Source organism: Miniopterus schreibersii (assembly GCF_964146895.1).
Source record: "Miniopterus schreibersii genome assembly, chromosome: 12".
In the NCBI taxonomy this organism is placed as follows: domain Eukaryota; kingdom Metazoa; phylum Chordata; class Mammalia; order Chiroptera; family Miniopteridae; genus Miniopterus; species Miniopterus schreibersii.
In genome coordinates, this window is record NC_138112.1 from 66,920,083 (window position 1) to 66,946,744 (window position 26,662).

At 44.5% G+C, this 26,662-nt stretch overlaps 1 protein-coding gene across 1 annotated transcript; it reads right to left on the minus strand.

Annotated features, from left to right (window-relative positions):
• On the minus strand, nucleotides 1-26,617 carry DDB1 (damage specific DNA binding protein 1). Its single transcript, XM_081152763.1, has 27 exons — nucleotides 26,413-26,617; nucleotides 25,093-25,241; nucleotides 23,711-23,827; nucleotides 23,128-23,349; nucleotides 20,837-20,951; nucleotides 19,844-19,941; nucleotides 18,658-18,816; nucleotides 18,021-18,104; nucleotides 17,126-17,242; nucleotides 16,415-16,517; nucleotides 13,508-13,583; nucleotides 13,316-13,424; nucleotides 9,698-9,876; nucleotides 9,438-9,601; nucleotides 9,252-9,359; nucleotides 8,892-9,099; nucleotides 8,065-8,160; nucleotides 7,866-7,977; nucleotides 6,782-6,905; nucleotides 6,308-6,472; nucleotides 5,516-5,610; nucleotides 3,609-3,779; nucleotides 3,137-3,246; nucleotides 2,709-2,878; nucleotides 2,414-2,516; nucleotides 1,289-1,412; nucleotides 1-758 (listed from the first exon to the last, which is right to left on the minus strand). The coding sequence occupies exons 1-27, from the start codon at nucleotides 26,471-26,473 to the stop codon at nucleotides 675-677; spliced, it is 3,423 nt and encodes a 1,140-aa protein (XP_081008889.1). The 5' UTR covers nucleotides 26,474-26,617; the 3' UTR covers nucleotides 1-674.
• Nucleotides 26,618-26,662: the final 45 nt, after the last annotated feature.

Here is a 26,662-nt window from a genome sequence, read left to right on the forward strand (position 1 = left end):
TCTTTCTTCTTAGACTCTACTTTATTTGGTAAAACTCAGAAACTAACCACCAATTCACGTCCACACACCTCCTCCTCTCTGAAGAATGCAGTTCCTCAGAGACAAAGAGGCTGTGGCTTGGGGTCATCCACCATCTCCAGGTTCTATACGCAGGCAGCCCATGGCCTGGTGGTCAGGTCTCCAGACCCAAAGCTCTCAGAGGCAACAGAAGAAAGTAAAAGGAAGCTCTCACTTCAGACAATGAACCCTTCCCACCCCTCTTCCCTTCTCCCCACAGCCTCCCCACCCCCTAACCTAAATAAAAAGATAGCAGACAACAATGCATGAGTGTGAGACACACACACACACTGCTTCCTTTCAGCCAAAGAGCCGCAAAATCCCTCCCTGGAAGGACAACCTGCGACACCAATCAAGGCCTGGTGGCCCAAGGTGATGGCTGGAATCGTGCGACTGGTAAAAATCCAGGGAAAGTTATTTCACCTTCAGCCCATTCTTAGGTGTCCAGTGAACTGGTTTTAGTTCTAAGAAATCCCCATTTCCACATGAGTGACTGTGGCTTCTGGGGCAGCTGGCTTAAGGAAGGATTTCCCAAGGCCGAGAAGACAGTGGTGGGGAGGGAGGCAGGAGGGCAAAGCCATCCAGGAGGGTCTGGGAAAGGGAATCCCTGCCCTTGGCTAATGGATCCTTGTCAGCTCCTCCACAACCTTGATCAGGTCATCTGCGGTGGCCTCTCGCTTCATCCCACTGCCATCGTCATACTGCAGAGAGGAGGAAAGATGTGAGGGCCAAGCCGGGGCTCTCCCTCCCCTGGGAATGGGGGTGCCATGGCAGGGAGGGTGGCACACCTCTCCTCAGAAGCCACACCTCTCCTTTGAGGTACAGGTCAGCGTCTCCTGACAGCAAAGCTGGCTCAGAGCTGCTGCCTAGGGGACATTTCTCTCCTCCAGGATGTTCCCCAGAGGCACCATCTCCAGGGAGCAATAACCCAAACTCCAGCACTGTGGGAACGTCTCTTCCCTGTGGGATTCTGGCCCTGCCCCGAAGTGCCCTCGTTGCTAAAATATAGGGGTTACATGGGTAAAGTTGCTAGTACAGTGCCAGGTGCCTGGTGAGTACCCATGAGCCGAGCCTCAGCTACCTCTCCTCACCCTCAGCCTCTCATCTTCCAAAGCAGATGGAGAATACATAAAAGGGGCCACTGGTCTCCAGCAAGCGAGGAGGGGAGGCAACCAGAGTTCTGATGGCCTTCCGGTGTGACTGGCCCAGGGCTGAAGAGTGCACAGCTCACCTGAAGGTTTGCCACAACCTCCTGCATCTTGGGCCGGCTGATATCCAGGAAACTCTCAATCAAGTCTCCATCGATGAAGCCGGTGGCCGGTTCTGTCTTTCGCTCAGTATGAAAGGATCTCCAGGTGGACGGGTGAGTTAAGGAATGTGCAATTACTTGGAAATACCCTTACTTTCAGTCATCCCCACCTCTGCTCAAGACCACAAGCTGAAGCAATCAGGATGAGAGTAGGAAACAGATTCAACTGAAAATCTCATTGATTTTTGGACAGTTTTAGAAAAGACATAAAATTATTACCTGCTCCAACAGTTCTCAGCAGAGCTGATCTTCAAAATAACATTTTTAACAGTACAGATCAGACTTTAGTGTAGAGCCTGGAGGTATGTAGATGTTCACAAGTGCTCCAGGTGAGTGAACTGCATGTGCATGGCTAGGAAGAACCACTCTTCCAAGTCTGGCTTCGGTCTTCACAGATGAAACTGAGGCTCAGTGAGACAAGAGGCATGCCCAAAGTCCTACACATCAGCCCACCTGTTCCCTCCCTGGCTACAGCTAGGCCACACTGCCTTGTAACAGCGGATCTCACAGCAGGAGCCCCTCCGACATCCTGCCTGGGGCAGGCCCTTCAAATCTCCCATAATAAACTAACTTCCACTAATTGAATCCAGGGTGTCCCTGGGGGTGGGGGTGGGGGTAGGGGCTGATCCTTGCCTTCTGGAGTTCTCAGCTTTACTTTCCTCAGCTCCAGCTAGCCTCTCTAGCGAGGATCCTCAGACACTACTGCACACAACAAAACCTCTGAAAAGATGTTCCTATGTTGTCATCTAAAGTAACTGACATGCAACACCAGGAAGGCCAGAGGCAGGCACATTTCAGGGACATAAATGTACATTTCCAAGATGAACCAGTTGAAGCTGGGTAATAAGTATGTGGGGATTAAGTATACTATTCTCTCTACTATTTTGTGTTTAAAGTTTTCTGTAAGTTAAAAAAAAAAGTCTGGTTCCCACTGGAACCTAGTTAGAACACTTCTTAGACAGCAGTTTCGAGAAGCAGCTTGGGGTCACACAGCTCTCCCTTTGCCAGGACATGCTGCCCAGCAGGGGACACCTCTGGGAAGGATATAAGGAGTGCTCAATCTTGCCCACACTTTTGATGACTTTATTGAGTCGATTCTGCATATCCAACAGGAGATTGTACCAGCTCTCTGACAGTGAGGTCACCAGCCCTGAAGCAGCAAGGGGAACAATGAGCTGCAGAGGCTCAGGAGCCCACAGCGAGCGTTTTCCATCAAAGGCAGCGGGAGGAAGGGACAGCATGCCGCAGCCTCCTCTGCAAACACCCAGCTCCAAGCTCTTCCCTCAGAACAGCGAACTCAAGGAGGCTGTGTGGGAATGCACCCAGCAGGGGTGAGCCTTACCAATCATGCCATTGACTGTGCCAAAGAGCACGGAGCCCTGCGTGGGTGTGGACGTCTCGCCCAGATTCTGCATAACCAGAGAGCCGTGGCAGAAGACGTTGACGAATTCACCCAGGTGGAAGAGGCCGACCTCCTGAAGGTGCTGCCGCTCCTCATCAGTGGTGGCAGCGCTGAAAGGCAGTGTGACAAACTCACTACCCGAACCTCCTGCCCCACAGGGACCACGGGCAGTGTACACCATGTGCCAAGCTTCCCTGGTGATCCCACACACCCCTCAGCAGAGGAGCTGTCTGAAGAGGCTGATTTTTGTGGCCTTGATTCTCTCAGGAAAAAGATTCTGAAGAGGGGCACTGGGCTGAGAGGGGAGCCAGTGTCCTCACCCACCCGGGGCTCTGGCCCGCTCACCACTCCCACAGCTAGTCACTCACCTATCCTTCTGACACACGAACAAGTTGAAGGCATTCTCAGCCCCCAGGAAATTGTCATCATCCAAGATTTCCACAGCACTCATCCAGTTGGGGTTAAAGTCCCGAGCAATCTTGAAACAAGCAAGGTGCAAACAAGAAAATAGTCAGCAGTGTGCATGGAATCCAGTTCTGGGGCTTGTCTCCTTTCAGCCAGAAACCAAGAGACTGCCCTGGGAAGATCCAGCCCTGGGTTTAACAACTGCCACTCTAAACATTCTCCCCCAATCTCTGGCCAACACAGCCCATTTGGTTGCAATTACCCAGAAATGGAGCCTGCCCAGAGTTCAAGATGGGGGTCTATAGAAATAATCGATGCAGAATGTACGATCCAGGGAAAACGTTTCTGTCCCCACTGGGCCTGCCTGTCCCTCAACACCAGAGAAACACTGGCAGTGTCACAGCTTGAGCGAGAAGCCTGCCCCACCCCCATTACCTCTTCAAAGTTTCCTTCCATGGGCTTGTAAGCGAGCAACAGCACGGAGCGCATGAGGTCGCCCACCAGGATGAAGTCGCCCTTGGTCTTAAGGTAGAGGGCCATGATGTTGTTGTAGTGGTTGCACTCGGTGCGAAGCTCCTTCTCTGTTGTCCACTCGTAAAGCCGCACCTGGGAAGGACATTGTGTTGCTCTCAACCCGAGGGGCCAGAATCCTCTCACAGTGACTGTCTTGCCCTGTCCTCAATCCTCCCTGTTACCAAGTGCACGTGGGCTATGAAACCGTCTGAGGGGCTTGCGTGAACACTTCAGTATCTACACTTATGAACTATGAAAACAGAGAGAGCACTTGAAACTAATATCACAAAGCTTTTTTTTTATATAAAAGTGAGTGTGGCCCAGCCGGTGTGGCTCAGCGGTTGAGCATCGACCTAGGATCCAGGAGATTGCAGTTCAATTCCCGGTCAGGGCACATGCCCAGGTTGTGGCCTCAATCCCCAGTGTGGGGTGTGCAGGAGGCAGCCGATCAATGATTCTCTCATCATTGATGTTTTCCTCTCTCTCTGAAATCAATAAAGACATATTTTTAAAAAAGTGAGTGTGAAGACAAACACTAGGTCAACATTAATGCAAGTACTACCATGGAGATGACAAAAGATGGTTTCTTGTGACTGAAGTTTGGTGGGAGACCTACAGAATATCTCTAGAAAGAAGACCCATCTCCAATTTCCTGATCAGAAAGGAACAAGGTTGCCTCCCAAAAAACTGCGTTCTAAACCCTTCTCAAACGTGTTCATTCCTGGAACCTTTGATGTGAGTCCAATGAGTAGAGAAAATCAATGGGAAAGGCCAACAGAAACACTGTCACATAACAAAGGACTCTAAAGCTCTGGAGTCTGTGGCCAGCAGAACTCTTCAATCAGGTTTCCTTCCTTCCCCACCACTCAACCAAGAGATCTGGTCCAGGTCACCACAGACTTCCAACGTTGCTAAAGCCAATGGCCAATTCTAACTCTTATGTTACCTGACCTATGGGCAGCATGTGCAGTTTATCAACTCCCTCCTGATTTCACATGATCTCATCCAGAATGTTAGCTTTAATGCCACCTAATTACTGCCCTGCTGCTCTCTCCAGTCCACCTCTTGCCTGGATTCCATGCCTCCCTCATCCAGCTGCCTACCTGACATCTTCACTAAGATGACTACTGAAACTTAGCATGTTCCAAACCAAACCTCTGGTGTTGCCACTGTGACATAAGACATACATATTGTCTCTCTCCCAATTCCCTTGTGATTTCCTAAGTAAAATGGGTGATAGGAGCGCCTTACACAGAGCCCCCAAATCCCTTGCAATTTCCTAGGTGTTAGGAGTCTTTTGTTCTAATAAGGCCACTCTTGGTGACTCCCAGATAGCTTCAGGATGGGGTGGTCACTAGGAAGACCAAGACATGATTAGAAGCTTGGAACTTTCAGACTCATCCATCCTCTGGGGAGGAAAGAAGGGTTGGGGACTGAGCATGCCTACATGATGAAGTCTACATAACAATCCCTAAACTACGGAGTTCAAAGAGCTGTCAGGTTGGTGAACACACCCACGTACTGGGAGGGTGGCACACCCCAACTCCATGAGGACAGGAGCTCCCCACTCAGGACCCTTCTGGAGCAGGGACCACAGCTCTTACCCTTCTCAATCTCCACATGCACTAAGGATCTGATACTCCTGGGGGTTCACATAACCAAGTCTGATATCTGGTCCAACCCAAGCCTCCCAGATCCCCAGCTCCACCCTCCACCCCCACTACTTTGTTATCCTTAAAACTGGACATACGCACTGCCCCAGGAAACGTAAGGGTGGACAGTGGTGTGCAACCTGAGGTGTGACAGATAACAAGTGATATGGGCCTCACCGTGCTATTGATGCTGGCTAACAGCTTTCCGTTAAACTCCACCATAGAGTACACGGCCCCTTTCACTTCCTTTTCAGCCACAGTCTGTAGTTTTCCTGGGGAGGAAGAAAGATACTCTTGAGTCTCCTTTATGAGCCCATACTTTAATCAAAAGAAAATTCTGATTCCCCTTCTGGCTCTAACTCTTACCCCAAAACCACTCATCTGAAAGCAGGAAAGAGAGTCAGTGTATACTGAGGTTAACCACCACCAGAAGTATGAGCCCCAAGGTCATGTGCAATGATTCCAGACAGTGTCCAAGATCTACCCACCCTGAAACTCCAGATCTGTCTGTCAAGATGGAGACCAATTCCATCTTGGCTATCTGATCCAAGATTTCTCGGTTGAAAGCTAGTCTTTAGGACCAAATTGGGTAGTGGAGATGAGCAAAGATATAGAAATGAACACCAAGTTCTGAAGCTGGAAAGAAGTCCTAAGTGGCTGAGCAACCAGGATTCGTCACTCTTACTCTAACCACTAGTTTCTCTTACCCATCATTCACCTCTCCCCTTTTTCTGCCTTTCAAAGAGTAGAAAAGGAAGAAACGCATGCTAGATTATACGTGCCTCTGACCATCTACTCCAAAAAACCATTCAGAACATCATCAACGGCTTGAGAGGAGGGAATAGACTGTCTCATGCCACAATAATTAATGCAAGTTCTACTGCTGCTTAACTGAGGCTCTGAAACCTAAAACGGTCTACTTTCACAGAATTTCAAATCTCTCAAAAGCTGGAGACGGTGCCCACTTACCATCTGAATACTGAAACACCACAATACGACCCTGCTTGGGCTCCGCCTCTTCTGGGTACACCATGGCTGTGCCCACAATGAAGTACGTGTTGGGGTCTTTGCCCAACTTGCAGGAGACCAGGCTGAGGGCATACTCGTTCTGCAGAAACTGGTGGGCATGAAGCACTAGAAGGAGAGTGGAGAGGGGTGACTGGCTGATGATCCCATGCGCATGTAATCCTGCACTTCTGAGGCTCACAGCTCGGCTCCAAGCAGAGTACAGGAGGGGACAGTGCCCTCACCTCCTGCTGTTCCTGTCTCCACAGACTCTCCCTCACCAGCCTATCCTGACCTAAGGAGGTCCCACCCCTCCTTCCTTCTCTTCCGAGAATGATCTATCACAGTGTCTACCAAATTCTGAAATACATCAGGACCCAGAACAGCCTAGTTTAGGGAGAACGTAGGTACAAAATGACAGAAAGCGCTCATCTGCACCTTCGAAGGTGTGCTGGTCAATGATCAGGAGGTTGTGCACCTCCACCTCTTCTCCGAAGGAGGTCTCGTGAGGGGCTGTGCTGCTGGAGAACAGCTTGCTGGAGCTGACGCTGCTGGACAGGGCCTGAGGACAGAAGGCACACTCATCACCCTCTAAAAGCAGAACGCGTGCCAGGAGCATCAGGGAGGTGGACAGACAGGATCAGGGAATAGAGACTGAGTCTGAACAAGGAAAACCCTGGAGGCTGGCAGCTCGAGTGGAGCCTGAAGAGCGGAGGGCTTCAGAGGACATGGGGACCAAGGATAAGGATCTAAACTCCATGTGACTCCATGTGGAATTGACACAGCAGCCCCAAACAGTGCAAGAATCTAAGAGTCGTTAAAGATCATTAAAACAGTGATGCCATGTCAACCAAGCAAAGCTAAGGAGGAACCAGGACATCTAAGAAAGTGACAGACTCCACCTCTCCCAATGGGAACAGCAGGGGAGCATGTCAAATAAAAAGAAAACTATAAAGACCTTCTACTGGGGATTGGTGAAGAAGTCCTATCACAGATGTCTGGGAGCAAGAAAAGCAGAGAACACCTGCAATGAGACAATCAGCTAATATCCCCATTGTGTGCAGCTCTAGAATGTCCAACTACTAGCAGTTACAGATGAGAAAACTGAAGTTTAGATTTGCCTGAGGACACACAGCCAGCAATAAACCTTGAAGCCAGTTCTGTTAGACTCCAAATCCCATGCTTTTGACTATATGCTACATGGTCCCCAATTATGTACACCGTACAAAGTACCCAAACTGATGATGAGAGAAGAGGAATTACTCATCCTACAAAGCTACCGAGTAGCAAGATCACTGACGGCCACACATATCCCCAATTCTTCTCAACCCTCCAATGAGGGGGCCAAATCCCACTCCTGTTTTTATAAGTTTTATCGGAACCCAGCTATGCCCACCTGTTGTTCATGGCTGCTCTCCTAATGGCAGAGTTGAGTAGTGACTGAGACCATCAGCTTGCAAAGCCAAAAATAAAAAGCTTGCCACCTGCTCTAATGCCATCTTTCCTTGTCCACCGCCCTCACCTGCGTGCTGGCACTGGGTCTCAGAGCAGTTGTGCCCCCACTCGTGTCCTGGACTTCAATACGGCTGGAGAGGACCCCGAAACACTGGGACACTTCCTGATAGCAGATCTTCCTGCCAAACAAGTACAGAACAACAGTGTCTCTCAGAAAAAGTCTGGAGCCTCTCCACCACCTCCCAGACCACCATCCCATGCCTCACCTGGGAGACTCATAGAGAGGAACGGTGCGAATGTGCAGCTTCTGGATCTCATCAATAGTGCCAATGGTGAGGGTGCTGTTGTTGGCCAGTGCCAGGCTGGAAAGAAGGGTCTAGGTTAAGAGGGAGTAGACCCAAAGGAGGAAAGGATTCTAGGAGGTAACTCCATAAAGGGAGGAAAACAAGGCAGAATTACACTAGCTTCCTCTAGGGCAGTGGTTCTCAACTTTGACCTTAGGCTAAAAACCAACTGGGGAGACTTCAAAATTCTGATGCCTGGTCCCACCCCAAGATTTTATTTCATTGGTCTGGGTGGGCCTGGTCTGAGATTTAACAGCTTTCAATTTAATGCTAATGTGAAGCATTAAAATCTGGAACAGAGATTTTCAATCACAACTCTCAAACTATCAAGAATCTGCTGGAGGGCTTGTTAAATCAGATTGCTCCCCGCAAAAATAACATTTCTAATGAGTCCCCAGGTAGGGCTATGACTGCTGTGACTTTGAGAGCTCCTGCTCTAGGGGCATACATAATGATCTCTACCATCAGGAGTTTGGTCATTTGAACCCCGAGAGGTTTTTTGAAAACACAGATTCTAGGGCCCAACCTTAGATCTGCTGAATCAGAATCTGAGGATTCAAAAGTATCTGTACTTTAAAATGTTTCCCAGGCATTTCTACAGATAGCCAGATTTGAGAACCTCTGCTCTACCCTTTCCAATTCAGCTTGTTACTGACTGTAACATGGGGAAAAGGCTGGAGGGGAGGGGTTTAAGCAGAACATCATGATGCCCCCAATCCATGACTCTTGCTGAAGAAAAAGAGGCTCACCTGTCAGGATAGCCGTCTGAGTTGAGGGGACACATGTAGTTCACTTCCTTGAGGTTGACATTGGAGAACACTAATTTGTGGTTGCTGCTGTAGATGACAGTGGGGCGGTCAGAGCAAGCAAAGACATTGGTGGTAGAAAGAGAACGGAAAGTCCTCAGTACCGTGGGCTGGGTGCCCAGAGTCACCTTCTTGCGGTCGCTCAACAGGCCTACAGAATGGCATCCGAAAAAAGAAGAAAGGAAACAGGACAAAGAGCTGGGTTGTGAAGGTTCAAAAGCAGCACCTTCAGGCCAAGAACGCTGCAGTCCCAATCCTCCTGGTATTCCAAAGAGCCCCTCACTCGAAAAGTGTCGTTCTCACCTGTCTCAATGTTGAGCCCAAAGTAGAAAAGTGCCCCATCTCCCAAGGCACAAAGGAGGTAGTGGCTACTCTCAAAGGTGGTCATCAGGATGGAACGAGGAATGATCTCTGTGGGAAAGGGGTACATTAAGTTTCTGTTCCACATTCTGACTCTAAACCCAACCCACGTCCTTAAAAGATCCGTACCTCCACCCAGCATCTCTTTGTGCAGCAACTCAAAAGAGGGAAGCTTCAAGATCCGGGCTGAGATGTCTGTCCAGAGGCCAATGGCACAAAGAGGGGACAGCCCATTGCTGTCCCCTAAGGGGGTGATGTCCAAGCAGGCCACTTCGTGTTCCATCTCTGTGTGGCTGAACAAAGAGGAATATGGCAAAGGAAAGAAGCCAAGGATGAAAGAAGTCCCAGAGAACAAGGAAGGGGAAAAGTACAGACAGGTAAGTACCCACCTGATCTGTCGGAGTTCCTGAGGATGGATCTGCAGGTAGTAGAGGGCCCTTCCCACAGCTACCACCACCTGACTGCTGTTGCAGGAGGCCACACTGATGTTCTTGCCCTGAGGCTCCTTCCATTCACTGACTAGAGCTTTGGGTTCTTGGGAGACCAACCTCACGGATGCAGAAGTGATCTAGAGAAAGAAAAGCAATGTCTACGAGTACCCGTAAGGACCTATGAAGAAATGGGAAAGTGCTAACAGGTGCTCTAGAAGAGCCCTAAGAATAAGCTACATAAGTCCTCTTCTGCCATATATATTTTTTTCCAAAATCCTGCAATAATTACAATATTACTTTTAGTTGAGGCCCTGAAGAAGACTGACGTAAGACAGTCTACACCTTGCATACCTAAAACCAGAAAAAAAGGCCTGCTTTATTCTGATTAAGGTTTGGGTAACTCAAACCACATCCTATGGAAAGGAATCAGTAGTATAAGACACTGTGACTACCAGTCTAGCAGTTTTTATCAACCCAAAAATGAGACCTCTAAAATATCTAAGTAGTTTTTTTAATGCAAATTATAACATACCAACTTTAATAACATATATGTTAAAAGTAAAAGTGATACATTTGGAAATAGCATACATTATTAATTCCACAAATAATAATCCAAAAAATTCTTGGTAATAAAATTATTAGCTATTCATACTGAACACAGTATCATATGCCACAGCAAAGTGAGATCAGAGTCATGAGATACTATAGGTGTCTACTCATGAAACCATATTTTATGATGACTGCTGAAACTTTTAAAAATATATATATATATGCAATCAAAAGACATAGAGTAGCTTAATAGATAAGAAAACAAGAACCAAATATATGCTGTCTACAAGAGACCCACCTCAGAACAAGACACAGGCTGGAAAAACAAAAAAAAACCTTCTGGAGGACTTTAAAGGAGAGATCATCAGCAATACAGTCATAGTAGGGGATTTTAACACCCCACTGACTTTACTGGACAGACCTTCCAGACAAAAAAATCAACAAGAAAACAGTGACTCTAAATGACACAATAGATCAGATGGATTTAATTGACATTTACAGAACATTCCACTCCAAAGCTGCAGAATAGACATTCTCCTCAAGTGCACATGGGACATTCTCAAAGATAGACCACATGTTAGGACACAAAACAAGTCTCTACAAGTTCAAGAAGATTGAAATCATATAAAGCATCTTCTCGGACATTTACACCATGGAATACTATGCAGCTATAAACACGAAGGATCCTTTACCCTTTAAGATAGCATAGTGGGGCCTGGAGAGTATTACGCTAAGTGAAATAAGCCGGTCAGAGAAAGACAAATGTCACATGATCTTACTCATATGTGGAATCTAATGAACATAATAAGCTGATGAACAAAACAGATCCAGAGACACAGAAGCATGGAACAGACAGATGAATCTCAGAGGGAAGGTGGAGGTGGGTGGGGAGAGATTAATGTAAGAATTTATATGCATATATGCATAACCCATGGACATAGACAATTGTGGGGTGAAGGCCTGGGAGCAGGGGTACAGGGTGGACGGAGATCAATGGGGGGAAAAGGGGGGACATCTGTAATACTTTCAACAATAAAGATAAATTTAAAATATATATGTATATATTTATGTAAAACAATAAAGAACTTAGAGCTGAAAAGAACAAGCACTTTTAGAATAATCTTGTTATTTTCATTTTGCAAATATCTACAAAATTTAAAACTTACCAGAGTCATAATGCTGATAATACATCCCAATATGATGTTCAATATTCTTACCATCTCATGGGCAACCCATCGGCCAAGACCAAGGTCTTAATGACACATCTTGACCCCTTTCAAAAATGAATACTCAGCATTCATAGGCATATAAATGGAAAGTAGACTTTTTTAAAAAAATATATCTTTATTGATTTCAGGGAGAGGGAGAGAGAGATAGAAACATCAATGATGAGAGAGCCATTGATTGGCTGCCTCCTGCACACCCCCGACTGGGGATCGAGCCCACAACCCGGGCATGTGCCCTGACAGGGAATCAAATCGCGATCTCTTGGATCCTAGGTCAACGCTCAACTGCTGAGCCACACCTGGCCAGGCAAGAAGATAGACTTTTAAGCCAGACAGATCCGAAGCTTACTACATACTAATTTCATGACCTTGGGCAAGGGAAGTAAACTCTCAAGCTCATAGCCATCATCTGTAAGATAATAGGAATGACCATCTTAGACAGCCGAGTGAAAAACAAGTATGATGTTCCTGGCACGCAGCAGGCACCTAATAGTTATCATTTGTCTCTGTTGCGCCTGTCAGCGCCATCATAAACAGTAACGCAGAAATGTATTTATAGGAGCTAGCAATAATGCATTCTTTAAGAAGGTAATACTAACAAGTGATCTACCATTATTCTTTGGGAATTAGAAAGGCTTGAAAAATATTATGTTAAATATGTAATGATGTGACACTCCTAATGTTTTTTTAATATCCACATTCTTTACTGTGTACAAATCATTAAAATTATTTAAAATTCTTTAGTAAAGGCAACAAAATTGTATTGACATGTTTTATAAATTTATTTCATCACTGAAATAAAATAAAAAGCAGGTTGATGACATTGTTATATATAGACTCATCTTGCCTATCAAAATTGAGTTTATATTTAAGGGAGAAAACCCTTAGTAATAGACATGTAAGCTGTGCCAGTCTTCAGGACACTAGTTAGAAAATACTGACAAAGCAAGTCCACTGTTTGTGGACTGAGTGTGGGCCCCTCCCACACTCAGTCCACAAACAGTCAGAACCTTCCCTCCAGTTTTTATCAAATCCACCACTGCCTATGGGCTAAAAGGAATACCAAATGGATAAAAAGATGGAAAGAGTTCAACAATGCTCAGTCACTCAAGTGCTGCATTCGCCACTGGCAAGCACCGACTCTGGCCAGAATGGAGAGCAGTTCACAAGGTGAGCTGGGTGTGGGACCAAAGAGCATCAGAGCCACTGCAAACATAAAAGGATGGCTGGGGTGTGGGAGGGTGCTCAGTATCAGGCTCTAAGGATAACATGTGCCAAAAGGCCACCTGACTCACACATTGCAGAAAGGTTTAAAGTAAGAACCCGAAAAGCATTAGAGCTCTGGTTCTAACAATTAGCATGCTGCCAATACTCATATATGGAGGGTAGCATTTTGACGAATTGTTTTTCGTTTTTGCACTTTTCTCTATTTTTCTTATTTAGTAAGTATGTATTAATACTGTAATGAGGAGGAAAATGTGTGTCTCAGAAGACAGGATAGAACTAGTGCTAAAACAGTACCCCCAAATATATATATATTATAATCCCAGTCTATAAAAGAAAACATGAATAAACAATATACATACATTGGCAAGGAAACAAAGCTAAAAGCAACAAGTCCAAAGAATTGTTAAATTGTTATCTGAGTAGTGGGTTATCTATTAAGTAATTTAATTTTTTTCTAGCCCTTTAACATTATTTTTAGAGCTATAAAAATAGACTTTTAAAATTTGGCGGTGTTCTGTACTGCACTTTAGGTCAAATTCAAGGGCATGAGGCCTGCCCCCTTCTCAGTTGTTACCTGAATAAGTTGCTGATGAGCCACATTGCCACAGAAGAAAGTCTGCTGATCATCCACAAAACCCATCAGTTCGGTTTCTTCCACCTCCTCTCCGTTCAACATGAGAACTCTGCATCAGAAAGAAGGCCTAAGTCAGCCGGACCAGCTCCCCCCTCACAACCTTCACATGAGCTGGCACCAGACTCATCTTACCTTGTCTGGCCCACAAAAGAAAGCACCAAAGTGTCATCAGTCTCCCGGTTAGGATCAGACCGCAGTGGCCATAGGCCTGGAACAAAGATCCAGGATTTAGATGCATAGCACACACCAACACATCTAAGGAAGGGCCAGCCCAACCCCACAGGAAGAGTGGGAAATTTGGAGTCAGTCCTGAGTTGAAACACACACTGTGTTCCCTCCTGGCATTAAGACTCCAAAGAAGTCAGATATTCTAAAAACTATTTTGAACCTGATATTTTAGTTTTCATTTGATTTCATTTCATATATTTGCATGACTCAAATTTATTTTTAAAACATATAACACAGAAGTCTCACTCCTATATCTCTTCCTCCAACCCATCCTTCCAATAAGTCATCAAGAATAGTTTCTAGTTTATCCTTCCAATTTATTTTTTATTTAATTATATTTGTTGGGGTAACACTGGTTAATAATTAATTTTTTTAACTTAAGGAAATAGGTAAACACTGTACTTCAAGCAAATACAAATATAAAACAACCTATTACACACTGTTCTGCACCTTGCTTTCTCACTTACTATATGCCTTAGCCCTTAGCAGAACTGAACAGTTTTTTGTTTTTTGTTTTTGACACATGCACAGTATTTAATTGTATGGCTGTATCAGCTTATTAGTAAGGTCACTGCTGGACACTTTTTCAGTGGGTTTTGCTATAATATACAATGCCACAAGGAATAATCTTACATTTATGTCATTTTCTACATATGAAGGTCCATGGGGTACATGCCCAGAATTGGGGTGGCAGGTGAATCACTAAATGCAGCTGTAGTTTTGGTAGACATTGCCAATGAGCACAATTATTTCCTCACAGCCTCATCAACATAATGTGTTGTCAAATTTTTCAATTTTGATCATCTGGTAAAGAATATTGCTATTTAATCTTGATTTGTATTTCTCTTAATACAAAGTGAGGCCTGTTACCTGCCCATTCACGTCCTTTGCCAAACTGGGGACAAGAAATATGGTAATCTTTCTAGAAATATACATATATATATTTTTTAGTATATCTTTATTGATTTCAGAGAGAGGAAGGGAGAGGGAGAGACAGAAACATCAACGATGAGAGAGTCACTGATCAGCTGCCTCCTGCATGTCCCCTACTGGGGATTGAGCCCGCAACCTGGGCATATGCCCTGACCAGGACTAGAACTGCAATCTCCTGGGCCATAGGTCGATGCTCAACTGCTTAGTCATGGCCGGACGGGCTAGAAATATTTTTTAAAAATTAGGGAGAGTGGGCCTTTGGCTAGAAGATGACATGTTTTTGACTAGTTTGCCATTTTGTCTAACATTAGTGTTTTATTTTTATGTTGTTGAATTAATCAATCTTTCTTTTTGGCTTCTGTACTTTGAGTCATACTTTACAAGACCTTCCCCACTCCAAAATTAGAAAGGAATTCACCAACTTTCTCTTTTAGCTTTTGTATGGTTTCATTTTTTACATTAACTTCTTGATCCATTTAGATTCTAGCAAGGAAGACATTGTGCAGTATGGGTCCCATCTTTTCCAAGTAACTGTTATCCTAATACAATTTATTAAAAAGAATCACCTTTATCTCACTGAATTGAGATACCACCACTATACACAATAAATTCCAACAATAATTGTGCTATTTCTGGACTTTTGAGTCTGCCCATGGGACTCTGCCTGTTTGTGCACCAAAACTATACTTTTAGTTACTTAAATTTAATAGCATGTTTTAATATCTGGTAAGGCTAGTCCCATCTCACTGCTCTTAAGTTTTCCTGCCTTTTCTTATTTCTTCCTTTTCTCATTTAGACCCTGACTTGTCTACATCAAAGAAAAAAACCTACTGATGTTTTTATTGATATACATTATATATAAAAAGTCAGAGAGAGAGAATAGCTTTGTAACGATTTATAAGACCTTAGTATGTCTTTTTCATTTGCTAAATCTACTCGTTTAATCCGTCAAGAGTACTTAAAAGTTTTCCATGTATAAATTTTGCACAAGTCTTGTTAAACTAATTCCTTTGTATTTTATCTTTTTGCTGCTATTGCAAACTGCCTCTTTCCCTCTACTACACCTTCTAATTGTTTTTAAAGGAAAGACTGATTTCAGTACATTAATTTTATATCCTGCCACCTTAATGAATAGTCTAGTGTTTCAGTTGATTCTCTTGGGTTTTATAGTTATATGATCCCTTCCTTTCTAATTCATAAACTTCTATTTCTTTTCTGTTTCCATTCTGTTGTTTTATATTGAGTTAATTTACTTTAGATATACCTCCTATACACAACTTTAAACTAGTTTTGCTTTACGATTCAATCTGATCTTCTTTTCCTTGTAATAGGTGAATTCGCCCACTGATGTTTACTGACATGGTATGAGGTACCTGATATGAGATACAGATACTCATACATGTTTGATATCGGTTCTGTCATATTATTTTAGGTTATGTTTACTGTTTATATACTGCAAAAGTCTTCCATTCTGTAGTTTTCCTTTGATCATTTGATTATATCAGTTCTCCTGGAATTGAGGAAGATTTGTATTTTTGTTCTAGAAGTTACTTATACCCTTCTATGATATCCTCAGTCCCCACTTCCTTTAGGGATTCTATCAGTTCCCTATAAACCACATTAAGTTTAACTTGTAACCTTTTCCTCCCCATTCCTCTATTTCATTATCTAATTTTGGCCAACAGTATTCTTTAAGTTAATTTTTATACTTTTAAGTATGTTTAACCTTCTAACACTTCATTGTTATCAGGACTTTCTTTCTTCTTCATTTGATCTACTTTCCTCTGTGTCCCACCCAAGTGCATTCACGACATGTAACAAGGACAAAAGCCAAGGTCATCCCAATAAGATCTGTATCCTACATCCACCAAAGGCTACCTTTGATGCCTGGTAAGTCAATGCTGGCATGCTCATGGATTCCAATTCCATTCCGGATGATCCGCAAGGAACCTTCTTTGAAAGCACCAGAGCAAGTGACCAGCTGCAAGGAGAGAAAAGGTTTCTAAATAACCTGCTCCAGAGCCTGGGGCCATCAGACTGATGCCCAGAAAGTAAACTAGCTATCCCAAAATCTAAGGACCCTTATTGGGGAGCTAGGTCTGAAGACGCAGACTCAGCAGAAGTTCATCTCCAAAGTCTCTCAAATATACCGAGCAAACAGGATGTCCTAGACCAAAAGGCAAAAAGCTCCTAGCAAGCTTACTTCTCCTAGCAAGCTTGCTTCCACCCTTGGAATCTAGGTTACTAGAAAGATCACAGGACCTGGAGTCAGACACACCTGCTATTTACTAGTTATGTGGCCTTGGACAAGTTACTTAATCTCTCTCAGCCCTGGAAGTTTCTTCACTTCTGAAATGGCCAAGAATCCCTATCTACCAGGATGCTCGTGCAACTGTAATGTATATAAAGTGCCTGACAGACCGAGATAGGCACTCAATAAATAGTAGTTATCCTTCTACCATTAGGATTAGTGAGTGAGGCTCTTAAAAGTTATCTTCAGCACACGTTCCCCATTCTAGATAGGCAAACCTAGAGGGACACAGTCTGAGTGGGCACACCAACTATCCATTTCCAGGATGATTCCCTTACCTGTCCCTGCCCCTGCCTCTCCAGGTCCACCACGCACATGTCCACAATGGGTCCTAAATTGGTAAAGGTTTCCATGGCCACTACATAGGAGCCTTGTTCATTGCTGTCGACATTAAGCTAAGAAAAAAACAATGTTAGTCCTGCAACATTCCTAACAGACCCACCCCCAAAAGAGATGGTCTTCATCCAAAAGAAATCCTCAGTCCTACTAGAGCTGCCCTTCTTGTACTCCACTGGAGGTTTATACAAGGGGACAGTTGACTAAGGAACATGGTTGTCCTTCAGGCAACCCACTAACCAGCCAGGGATTTCTAATGAGGCAGTTTAGAAATATCTGCATGCATTTTTCTACAGAGGAGGTCCAAAATTTTCATATTCTAAAGGGGATCCAGTACAATAGACTATGACCTTTGTTTTGTTTTTTTTCCACTGATTTTTAGAGAGAGTGGAAGGGAGGGAGGGGGAGCAAAGGGGTGGGAGGAAGGAGGGGCAGAGAGAGAGAAAAAAAGCATCTGTGTGAGAGACCCCATTGACTGGTTGCCCCCCGCCCCTGCTCAACCTGGGCCAGGAAAGAACCTATAACCCTTCAGTGCCTAAGCCAATGCTCTACCACTGAGCCACACCGGCCAGGGCAAGACTATGACCTTTTGAAGGCAGAAGCTGGGGCTTGCTCATCATTGTCCACAGCACCCAGCACCTTGCCTGGCACATTTGCTAAAGAAACCCTTAGGGCAAAGAGCTAGTCAGGGTAGGATGTTAAGTCAACCAAGTAGAAAGCTGAACTGCAGGGATATGAATGAACTGAAGAAATTCTGAGAGGCACTAAACACAGGAGAAACCTGATGAAGCAGCAGTGAAGCCACTGAGAAAGTGAGAAAGAAGAAAGTCTTCTCACCTTCACGAGCTGGGAGTCACCAAGGCGAGACCCAACAAACACAACGCCATTATCCAGGTATGTCAAGCACTCAGCAATAGAAGTCTAGGAGAAAGTCAACAGCATGGACACGAAAGGCATCAGAATGGACTCCTTGTGGGATCCAGACCCCAACCTACCCACTCTCAGACCTGTGCTCAGAGAACGCACAACTTGCAGCCATGACGCCTGAAACAATTCTCCATTTCAAATCCCAGGTCAACTAAACAATGTTCCTAAATCTCTCCATTTATCACATCCCTACAGTCAGAAAAATCTATAATTTATCTCGAAGGTGACTGTTCCAAATGATCACTTTAATCCCAACTTTGGTCTCCTCAAAACAATTAGGAACTTTTAAAACTCTGCATAATTCTTAAAACTTTTTTGGGAATCTCCTCCCAGAATTTAATATCAGCATTAGATTAATTTTTAATTCTTTGGTTCCTTTCTGTTTGTTTCTTTTTATGTTTGTGGTAGTGCCTGGCTGCCTGGGAGTTTCTCCAACATCGAACTCATTCAAAAACAGATTTCAACAGCAGGACTGATCATTTACTGTAGTGTGGGACCACACACTAGGCCCCCTAGGAGAATGCAGCAGAGTAGGAACAAGCCCTACCTCTCCGAGGAGTTCCACACGGAGATCCTTCAGGGTGACAGTACCGTCCATCTGTTCCTCCTTCTCCAAAAGCAGCATGAAGAGCCGTCCCTCCATGTCCCCCAGAAGATAACGGGAACCATTGGGGTCCACCCGATTGTGACATACAATCGTGCTTTGCTGCCAAGAGGGAAGACACAGTCATTAAGAGATTAAGCATCTTCCACAACCAGAGAGCAAACCACTCCCTTTACAAAACTCAGCCATTGCATGTGTGTGATCTAAAATGGAGGTGTTTAATAGAAGAAAAAAAAGAAAATGGAGGTGTTTTTATTTTGAGGACAATTTTCTGAGGGGTTCAATATACCTAAAATGTTTAATTACATAGTATTGTACTGGAAAACAGAAGAAATAGAAAGCAGCCGTAATTATTCACTGGACTACAAATGCTACCATAGATTTTGTTAATTTATCCTCACTACCACTAATCACTTCCTAGCACTAATGCTACCATAGATTTTGTTATTTATCCTCAAGGCTTAATTTTTATGATTTGAACTTTTAAAGTTTGAAATTTTTATGACTAATTTTTAAAAGTCTAGCCCTAGCCGGTTTTGCTCAGTGGTCAGAACATCGGCCTGAGGACTGAAGGGTCCAGGTTCAATTCTGGCCAAGGGCTCGTACCTTGGTTGCAGGCTCGATCCCCGGCCTCAGTTGGAGCATGTGCGGGAGCCAACCAATCGACTGTCTCTCACATTGATCTTTCTTTCCCTGTCTCTCCCTCTCCCTTCCACTCTCTCTAAAAAATCAATGGAAAAAATATCCTCAGGAGAAGATTAACAAAATAAATAAATAAAAAAGTCTATATAATTTATCGTTATAGTACTTTACATGATATGAGGCCTGAAAACACTCATATGAATGTGCAAAATTTTTCCCATCTTAAAGTTGCCCCAGTCAATCAATGGAAAGGGTAAACCTGTTTTATTATTTCTCTCTCCAGTTCTCTCTTGCTCTTTTTAAGCAAAACCAGGCCAATCTCTTTGTATTCCCAATGGTGAACACAGTATCTATGTAGTTAGTGGACAGCACAACAGACATCTGTGAACCTCCTTTTGACAAATAGGAAGAAAGAGAGGAGCAGGATAAGAGCAAGAGAAAAAAGGAAAAAAGACAGAAGGGGGAAAAATACAGGAAAGCTGCTCACCTTGATGATAGGAGGCGCAATCGCCAAGTACTTGTCACCATTGTGATAGGTAATTGATTCCTGCCCAATGATGATGGCCCCTCCAAAAGGCTCTGGGACTGCAGGAGAAAGGGCAGCATTAGAGCGCTCTGCACTTTGGACCTGCCAGACCCTGACACAGCAAGGGCACTGATCCAGTTATACAGGCAAAATTTAAGATAATCATTTTTAAAGACGTCTAAGTCCAAGGAACACGACAGCCTTTTCTGAGATTCCTGCCTTAGAAATTTCAGCCGGCATTACCTAACCCCAGTGATACTTTATTGCCACTACTTGTGTTGTGAGCTCCTAGGGTAGGGTCTTTTTGGTGTTCTTTCACACGCTTTCCTCTCCTGTGCTTGATCTTTCCTAACTAAAAGCTTGTTTTTCTCTTTGTTCTTTAGCTTAATCCCCCATTATCAGAGCCACCATTTAAAAGAGCCAATCTGCACTTAAGAGTTTTAATCTACTAGATGAGACAAACAACATAGTGCTGGGGCAAGAGTACAGATAAGGTGCAAACAGGCCTGGAAAGCAGCCCGGGCTCTGTCAAGCAGGTACAGGCACGGGCAAGTCCTTCGGGCCCAGTTTCCTCATCTAGGAAATGAAGGAGTCATATTAGATAAGCTCTATTGGTCCCTTCCAGTTTTTTAAATGTTATGCTCAATACTAAAATAACAAGACTAATTTCCATATGTTACTCAGCAAATCAATTTCAGTGTCTTATAGTTAACCCCAAATAAAGGAAAAATATACTTTTGGAGGGCGGTGAAAAACAACAATCCCAAAGACAGAAATGGAAAAAGCGAAGGAAAGCACATTTAGAGAGAGGAGGCATAGGGAGTACTGAACAACACACGTGCTTAAAAGCGCTTGAGCATAGAAAGGAGGGGCACAGCAGGCGAGGAAGGAACAAGAATAGGGAACTGGCCCAGACCTGGGGCAGAGGGAAATTTCCTGAAACCCCCAACCAACCTGCAATCACCATGGAAGCTTCAGCTTCTACATTTTCCTGTTTCCAAGGGCCCTTATTGAACTCCTTCTCTCGAAGAGACACCTCATAGGTTTTCACATGCCGCCCCTGAGGGTCCTAGATGGGAAAAGGTAGAATGATTAGCCTTTAGGAAAGGAGAGGGACTCGAAGAGGGACAGGTGGCCACCACACAGCATCTGACAATCCTGTCACGTCAGCATTCCCATCCCGTGCCTCGGTAGACTGTCGCTGAGGCCTATTGTTACCAACAGTTTAACCAACCAATAAACGCTTAAGAATTAGAAAAAAAATGAAATCGTCATGCTGTACTAACCACTATAAGATACAATGTAAATGTGTAGATTTGTGTGTGTGTGTGCACCTGCATATATACGTGTATGTGTGAATACAGAGAACGTGTGTGTGTGTGTGTGTGTGTGTGTGTATATATATATATATATATATATATATATGTATATATAGTCTACATTCCTTGGCCTCAAGGAACTTACAAAATAGCTAAAGAGAAAAACAAACATATTGAGAAGCTAAATACATCTAAGTTTTTAAAAACTTATATGATAAATTCTTAAAAGCATTTTGATGAGGTAATGGTAGGGAGACGACAAAATATTGCTCCTCTAAAGTTAGTCAAAGCCTCCAGTCCTGCCATTGTCAACACCACCTTCCTCTCCTGCTTCTGAATCATGGCTCACTTTGTCCTAGCTGTCAGTCATCCTTACGAGGTAAGAGCAGGCTTGGGGAGAAGGATGGCCTCAACAGAGGCCAGGGCAGGGTCTAAGAAGTTATGAAAGGAATTCAGTGATGTTTTTCAGGTCGGGGACCACACCTTAATCACTGTGACCATTCCTGACACACTTAGCATAACTACCTTTCACATGGTAAATGTTGGTCAAATGGAATTTTTGACACAAAAACAGGCGATAAAGTAACTTTTTTTAAGAATAGATCTTTATTGATTTCAGAGAGAGGGAGAGAGAGAGATAGAAACATCAATGATGAGAGGGTCATCATTGATCGGCTGACTCCTTCATGTCCCTAACTGGAGATGGAGCCCACAACCCGGGCATGTGCCCTTACCGGGAATCAAACCATGATCTCCTGGATCCTAGGTTGATGCTCAACCATTAAGCCACGCCCAGCAGGTTGATAAAGTAATTTTTAATTGATGAAAACATTTTCCCATCAATGATTGGGGTAAGACTCAACTTCACACAAAATTCAATCTGGGATTCAGACTTGGGCCTCTTGAGACACATACAGAAACTAAAAGATTGTTCATACTGGCAGCCGTGAGGCTGGGAATAGGCAGTCAGAACCACCAACATCAACGTTTTAATGACCTGATATCTACAAAATTGAAGGAGGGAGAGAAATTCTAAAGTTTTTATTTCAGCTCTGATAGTTAATGCACTGTAAAAAAGAGAAAACAAAATTTCTGAAATAGTTTCAACCCCATTCAACTGAACTTTATTCCAACCAGCCTCAGAACTGTAACACTTCTAGTGACACTAAGAAATCTACAGTTATATACCAGTGTATTTCCAATACTTAACATAGTTATTAATGTTTCCATGCCCACACACAGTACAGGACTTGGACTGTTTCCTTCTGTCACTTATTCAATGACATGCTAGTGAAATGACCTCATGCTGTACGGCCCTTTGTTAAAAGGCTGAGATTTTACTGAGATACAGGCATGTTAATCTAGTGCTCTGCCACCCTGCCCCACCCCCCAACAGATCTGGCTCAGAGAACAGCTGCCCACGATCAGCTCTGCTGAAGTTTTAGGCACAGACTAAAATAGAAGTCAAGAGCCAGCAAGTCACCAGAAAGTGAGTGCTGAATAAAATGCCAACCTTTTCTTAGAAGACATAAATAAAGTATCTCCAAGACATTTTCCTATTTGTGTGTAAAGGCAAATTCCAGATCACTTCTCTACAGCTAAATTTTAATAATCCCCTAACATGCCAGTACTAAGACTAAGACAAAGTATAAACTGGGTCACCCTATAAAATCTCCAAGGCCCATAACCAGACTGTAATCTCAGGATTAAAACTTGCTACAAATCTCAGGAGCTTCTTGCCTCCACAGCAAGTATTACTGCGCTGAAGCCACAACTAATTAATTACATCATTCAAAACATCTCAGAACAAATACATTAAACTCTTCTGCCTACCCTACTACAAAATCCAAGCATTTCAAGTAACGAAAATGAACTCCTACTAAGCCAAACCACGCAGCTTCTCCCTCTTTCTTCCCAATTCAGTACCTGGTAGACAAAACAGATGGTAGGTGCTTGGCAGCCATATAGGAACTTGACGTCGATGACATGCAACTCCTCCAGGCGGATGTTAAAGGCCTTGAGCTCTTTATTGTCCCGGTCTAGTGGAATAACCTTGAAAAGACCATCATAGAGTCGCAGGCCAATCATCCGGCACTCGGGGTCAATGATGCCAATAATGCCAGTCTCTGAGGGACGGCCAATTCGGTCCTGAGAAGTAAAACTGGGGTTAGGGAAGAACCTCAACACACAGAGCAACAAAGGACGCCAGGCACTACTTTCCCAGGATGATTTTAGCAGCAGTGGTAAAACTGGCGGCATCTATGTGACATGCCAGGACCCCAAATGTCAGTGTATGTCTTTCTGTGAAACGCTGAACTCAATAAATTATTTACCCTTTCCCTTGGACTCTGAGGAAACTAAAGAAGTCCTTTTATCATAAAAGTGCAAACGAGTGTTTTCTCATTTCTCTTATCATATAGAGAGAGCTGCCCCAGCACTTCAATTTTTTTCATCAAATCATGACAGCCCTACCGGAGAAACTCCCATCAGCCAGAGGCAGCCACCTCACCTGGACATTGCCATGGGCTCGTGTGATGATGTCGATGCTCTCACCACTCTGCTTATACTCCAGGATGCAGGCATTGTACTTAGCGGTCAGGATAAACAGCAGGTCCTTGCTCTCCCCCTGGAAACCAACATTATGCTATCAAAAAAAGGTCTTTTTAAAACAGGAATTCCTGTCCAGTCTTTAACCATCATGCTTTAAGCAAGCTAAGTTCTGTAAGAACTTTTTTCTCCCAGAAGAGAAAATCCACAGTGAGTATATAACAGACATAAGCACACACTCTAAGGGTGTGGGCAAAAGGCCAGAACTGAAGCTGGTAAACATCTAGTCTTCATTTACATGATACCCCAACTCTCTGCTCTACATACAATGTCTTCATTTATTTCCATATCAAGCTGATCTCAATCATTTCATTCAAATTCTGAAAGATAAACATAATGACTCCTCTAATCTTTTTCAGGTATTTGAAGAGGGAGGGAAAAATGTGAATAACGATGAAGCTAAAATGGATCTACAATTTTACTTATTAACATAGACCCCCCAAAATGTGAGTATTTTGTTTAAAGGGGTTATAGTTAAAATTCCAAACCCGTTGCTTTCTTGTCAGATTCAGTTAAGATATAATGAAACAATGTGGTTTCTAGCTGAATGAAAAATTTGAATTATAATGACAATGTGACGATAATAGTTAACATAATAATGAATGCTTGCTATGTGCTAGGCCATGTTATTAAAGCATTTAATTTTCACAACAGCCCAGGGGATTGGATAGTTATCCTGGTTATCCTGGTTAGGAAATAAGGCTCTAAAAGGTTAAGTGACACCTGGCGTGGCTCAGCGTTTGGGGGTCAACCTAGGATCCAGGCGATCGGGGTTCGATTCCCAGTTAGGGCACATGCCCGGGTTGCTGGCTCAATCCCCAGTCTGGGGCGTGCAGGAGGCAGCCAGTCGATCAACAACTCTCTCATCATTGATGTTTCTATCTCTCTCTCTCTCCCTTTCCTTTCCTCTCTCTGATATCAATAAAGATATGTATAAAAAAATAAATAAAAGGTTAAGTGACACCCAAAGTTAGAATTAATAAGGAATGAAGCCAGGACTGCCCTACTCTAGGGCCAATGCTCTAAATCACCATGACGACCCACAGTATGGTGACCCACATTTCAAACTGCTTTAATTTCCCCTTGTTAAAGAAGTCAACCTGGTCAGGTTTACCCTAGTCAATCTCTCCCACTTCTAGGAAGCTTGTTCAAGAAGAATATAAATTAAAACCTGTCATTCAAAAGAAGTAGTTTCTCCCCTGAGCCTCACTCCACCCATCCCAAGCAGTGATATACAACAACATAAAACCATCTTTGTGGCTGGGCCCAACCCAGAGCACTTACCTTGGGCCTGAAGAGCTCCATGACCGCGATCTTCCCATACATGCCCACCTCTTTAACGGGCCGAAGCCCCTCAGCAGTGACCACATAGATCTCTAATCTCGTGTTTTTGGCAATCAGCAGGTTCAAGTCTTCAGCTGAAGTAAAGTGTCCTGAAAGAACAGATCCTCTAACGTTTGAAGCCAGAGCAGTCTCTAAATAATCCAGAATTCATACACTTCTCCAGCTCCCTCCAGTCACTCACTTCTCACCAAACCCAGCACCTCAATGAGTGTCGCTTCATACATTCAGGAAAGCTACTTCTCTAATGAGACTAAGAAAATCAGACTAAGAAACCTGGACGGGGCTTAAGAGCAGCATGTCCTTCAACTGACAGTGACTGTGAAAACCCTCCAGATGGCTCTGCACCCTGAAATTTTCCTTTTCCTTTTGCAGGGAAACACTTATCCTCTAATTAAGGGATGCTGGAGAAAGTGTTCATTTCTATTCAGACCTTACCTAAATTTTCACAAAGCCTTTACCAAGCAGACCAGGTCAAATGAAGAACATTCTCAGAGCTTTATACTAAAACACTGTTTTGTCCATACCTCTTGCCCTCTCAGTAGTCTACCAATACCCTGACCCGTACATACTCTTTCACTGCTTCCAACTCTGACTATTGTTCTGTTTTGGAATCATAATATTTACAGAAAGTTTGAGGTCATCATTTTGCTGAAAACCTGGTTCAAGATTATTCTTCCTGGATTCTGGACATCTGTGCCCTTAATCTGTACAGTCAACAAGGCAAACCGAGCACTGGGTCGGGCGATTCTAACCCTCCTTTCCAGCAGCTCCCTCGTGTAAACAACAGCCCCAGGCAAAGAGGACTCCGGTCCCGCTCTGGGTGAGTGTGAGCATTCCTCGCATCCCTCCAACCACCACCCCCACCCCGCCCCAGGCTCTACCACAGGAAAATTCTGATCCAAATATCGCCGCCACCACCGCCCCTTCCCCTGATCACACGAGGCCAATCTCGGGGCCCAAGAAGCACCGCACTACCAACTCACACGTCGCTCTCTGTCCTACTGGGCCCGTCCCTGTCCTCGAGGCCGAGTGACCTCTCAGGACGAAAGGGGACCCTCGAACGCAGCTTTTAAGCCCAAAAACGGGCATGTGGAGACAGCTTCTTTGAAGTCGTGGACTAGGAGCAGTTTCTCGGCCGCCGGCGCCTTCCATGCGCGGGCCCGGGCCCGCCCGGCCGCCCCCAGGGTCGCGGGCCTCCCCTAGGCCTCGGTGCCCCCCTGATCCCGCCCTCGCCGGGGTCTCTGGCCGTGGCAGCCTCACCGGTCACGCAGCCGTTCACGGCAGTGGGCTTCTGTGCCGTTACCACGTAGTTGTACGACATGTCGAGGGCTGGGGCAGCCTGCGGAGACTCGAGCGCAACGATAGAGAAATGGACACCAGCGAAGACACAGGGGGCCCTAACCGCGCGGCGAACTCCACGGCCGCTGCCTCCGCCCCGCCGACACGTTGCAGCCCAGAGCGGCCCGGGCGCGGGGCATCACGGGACGGCCTCACCTGGCCTCTTGGAGGA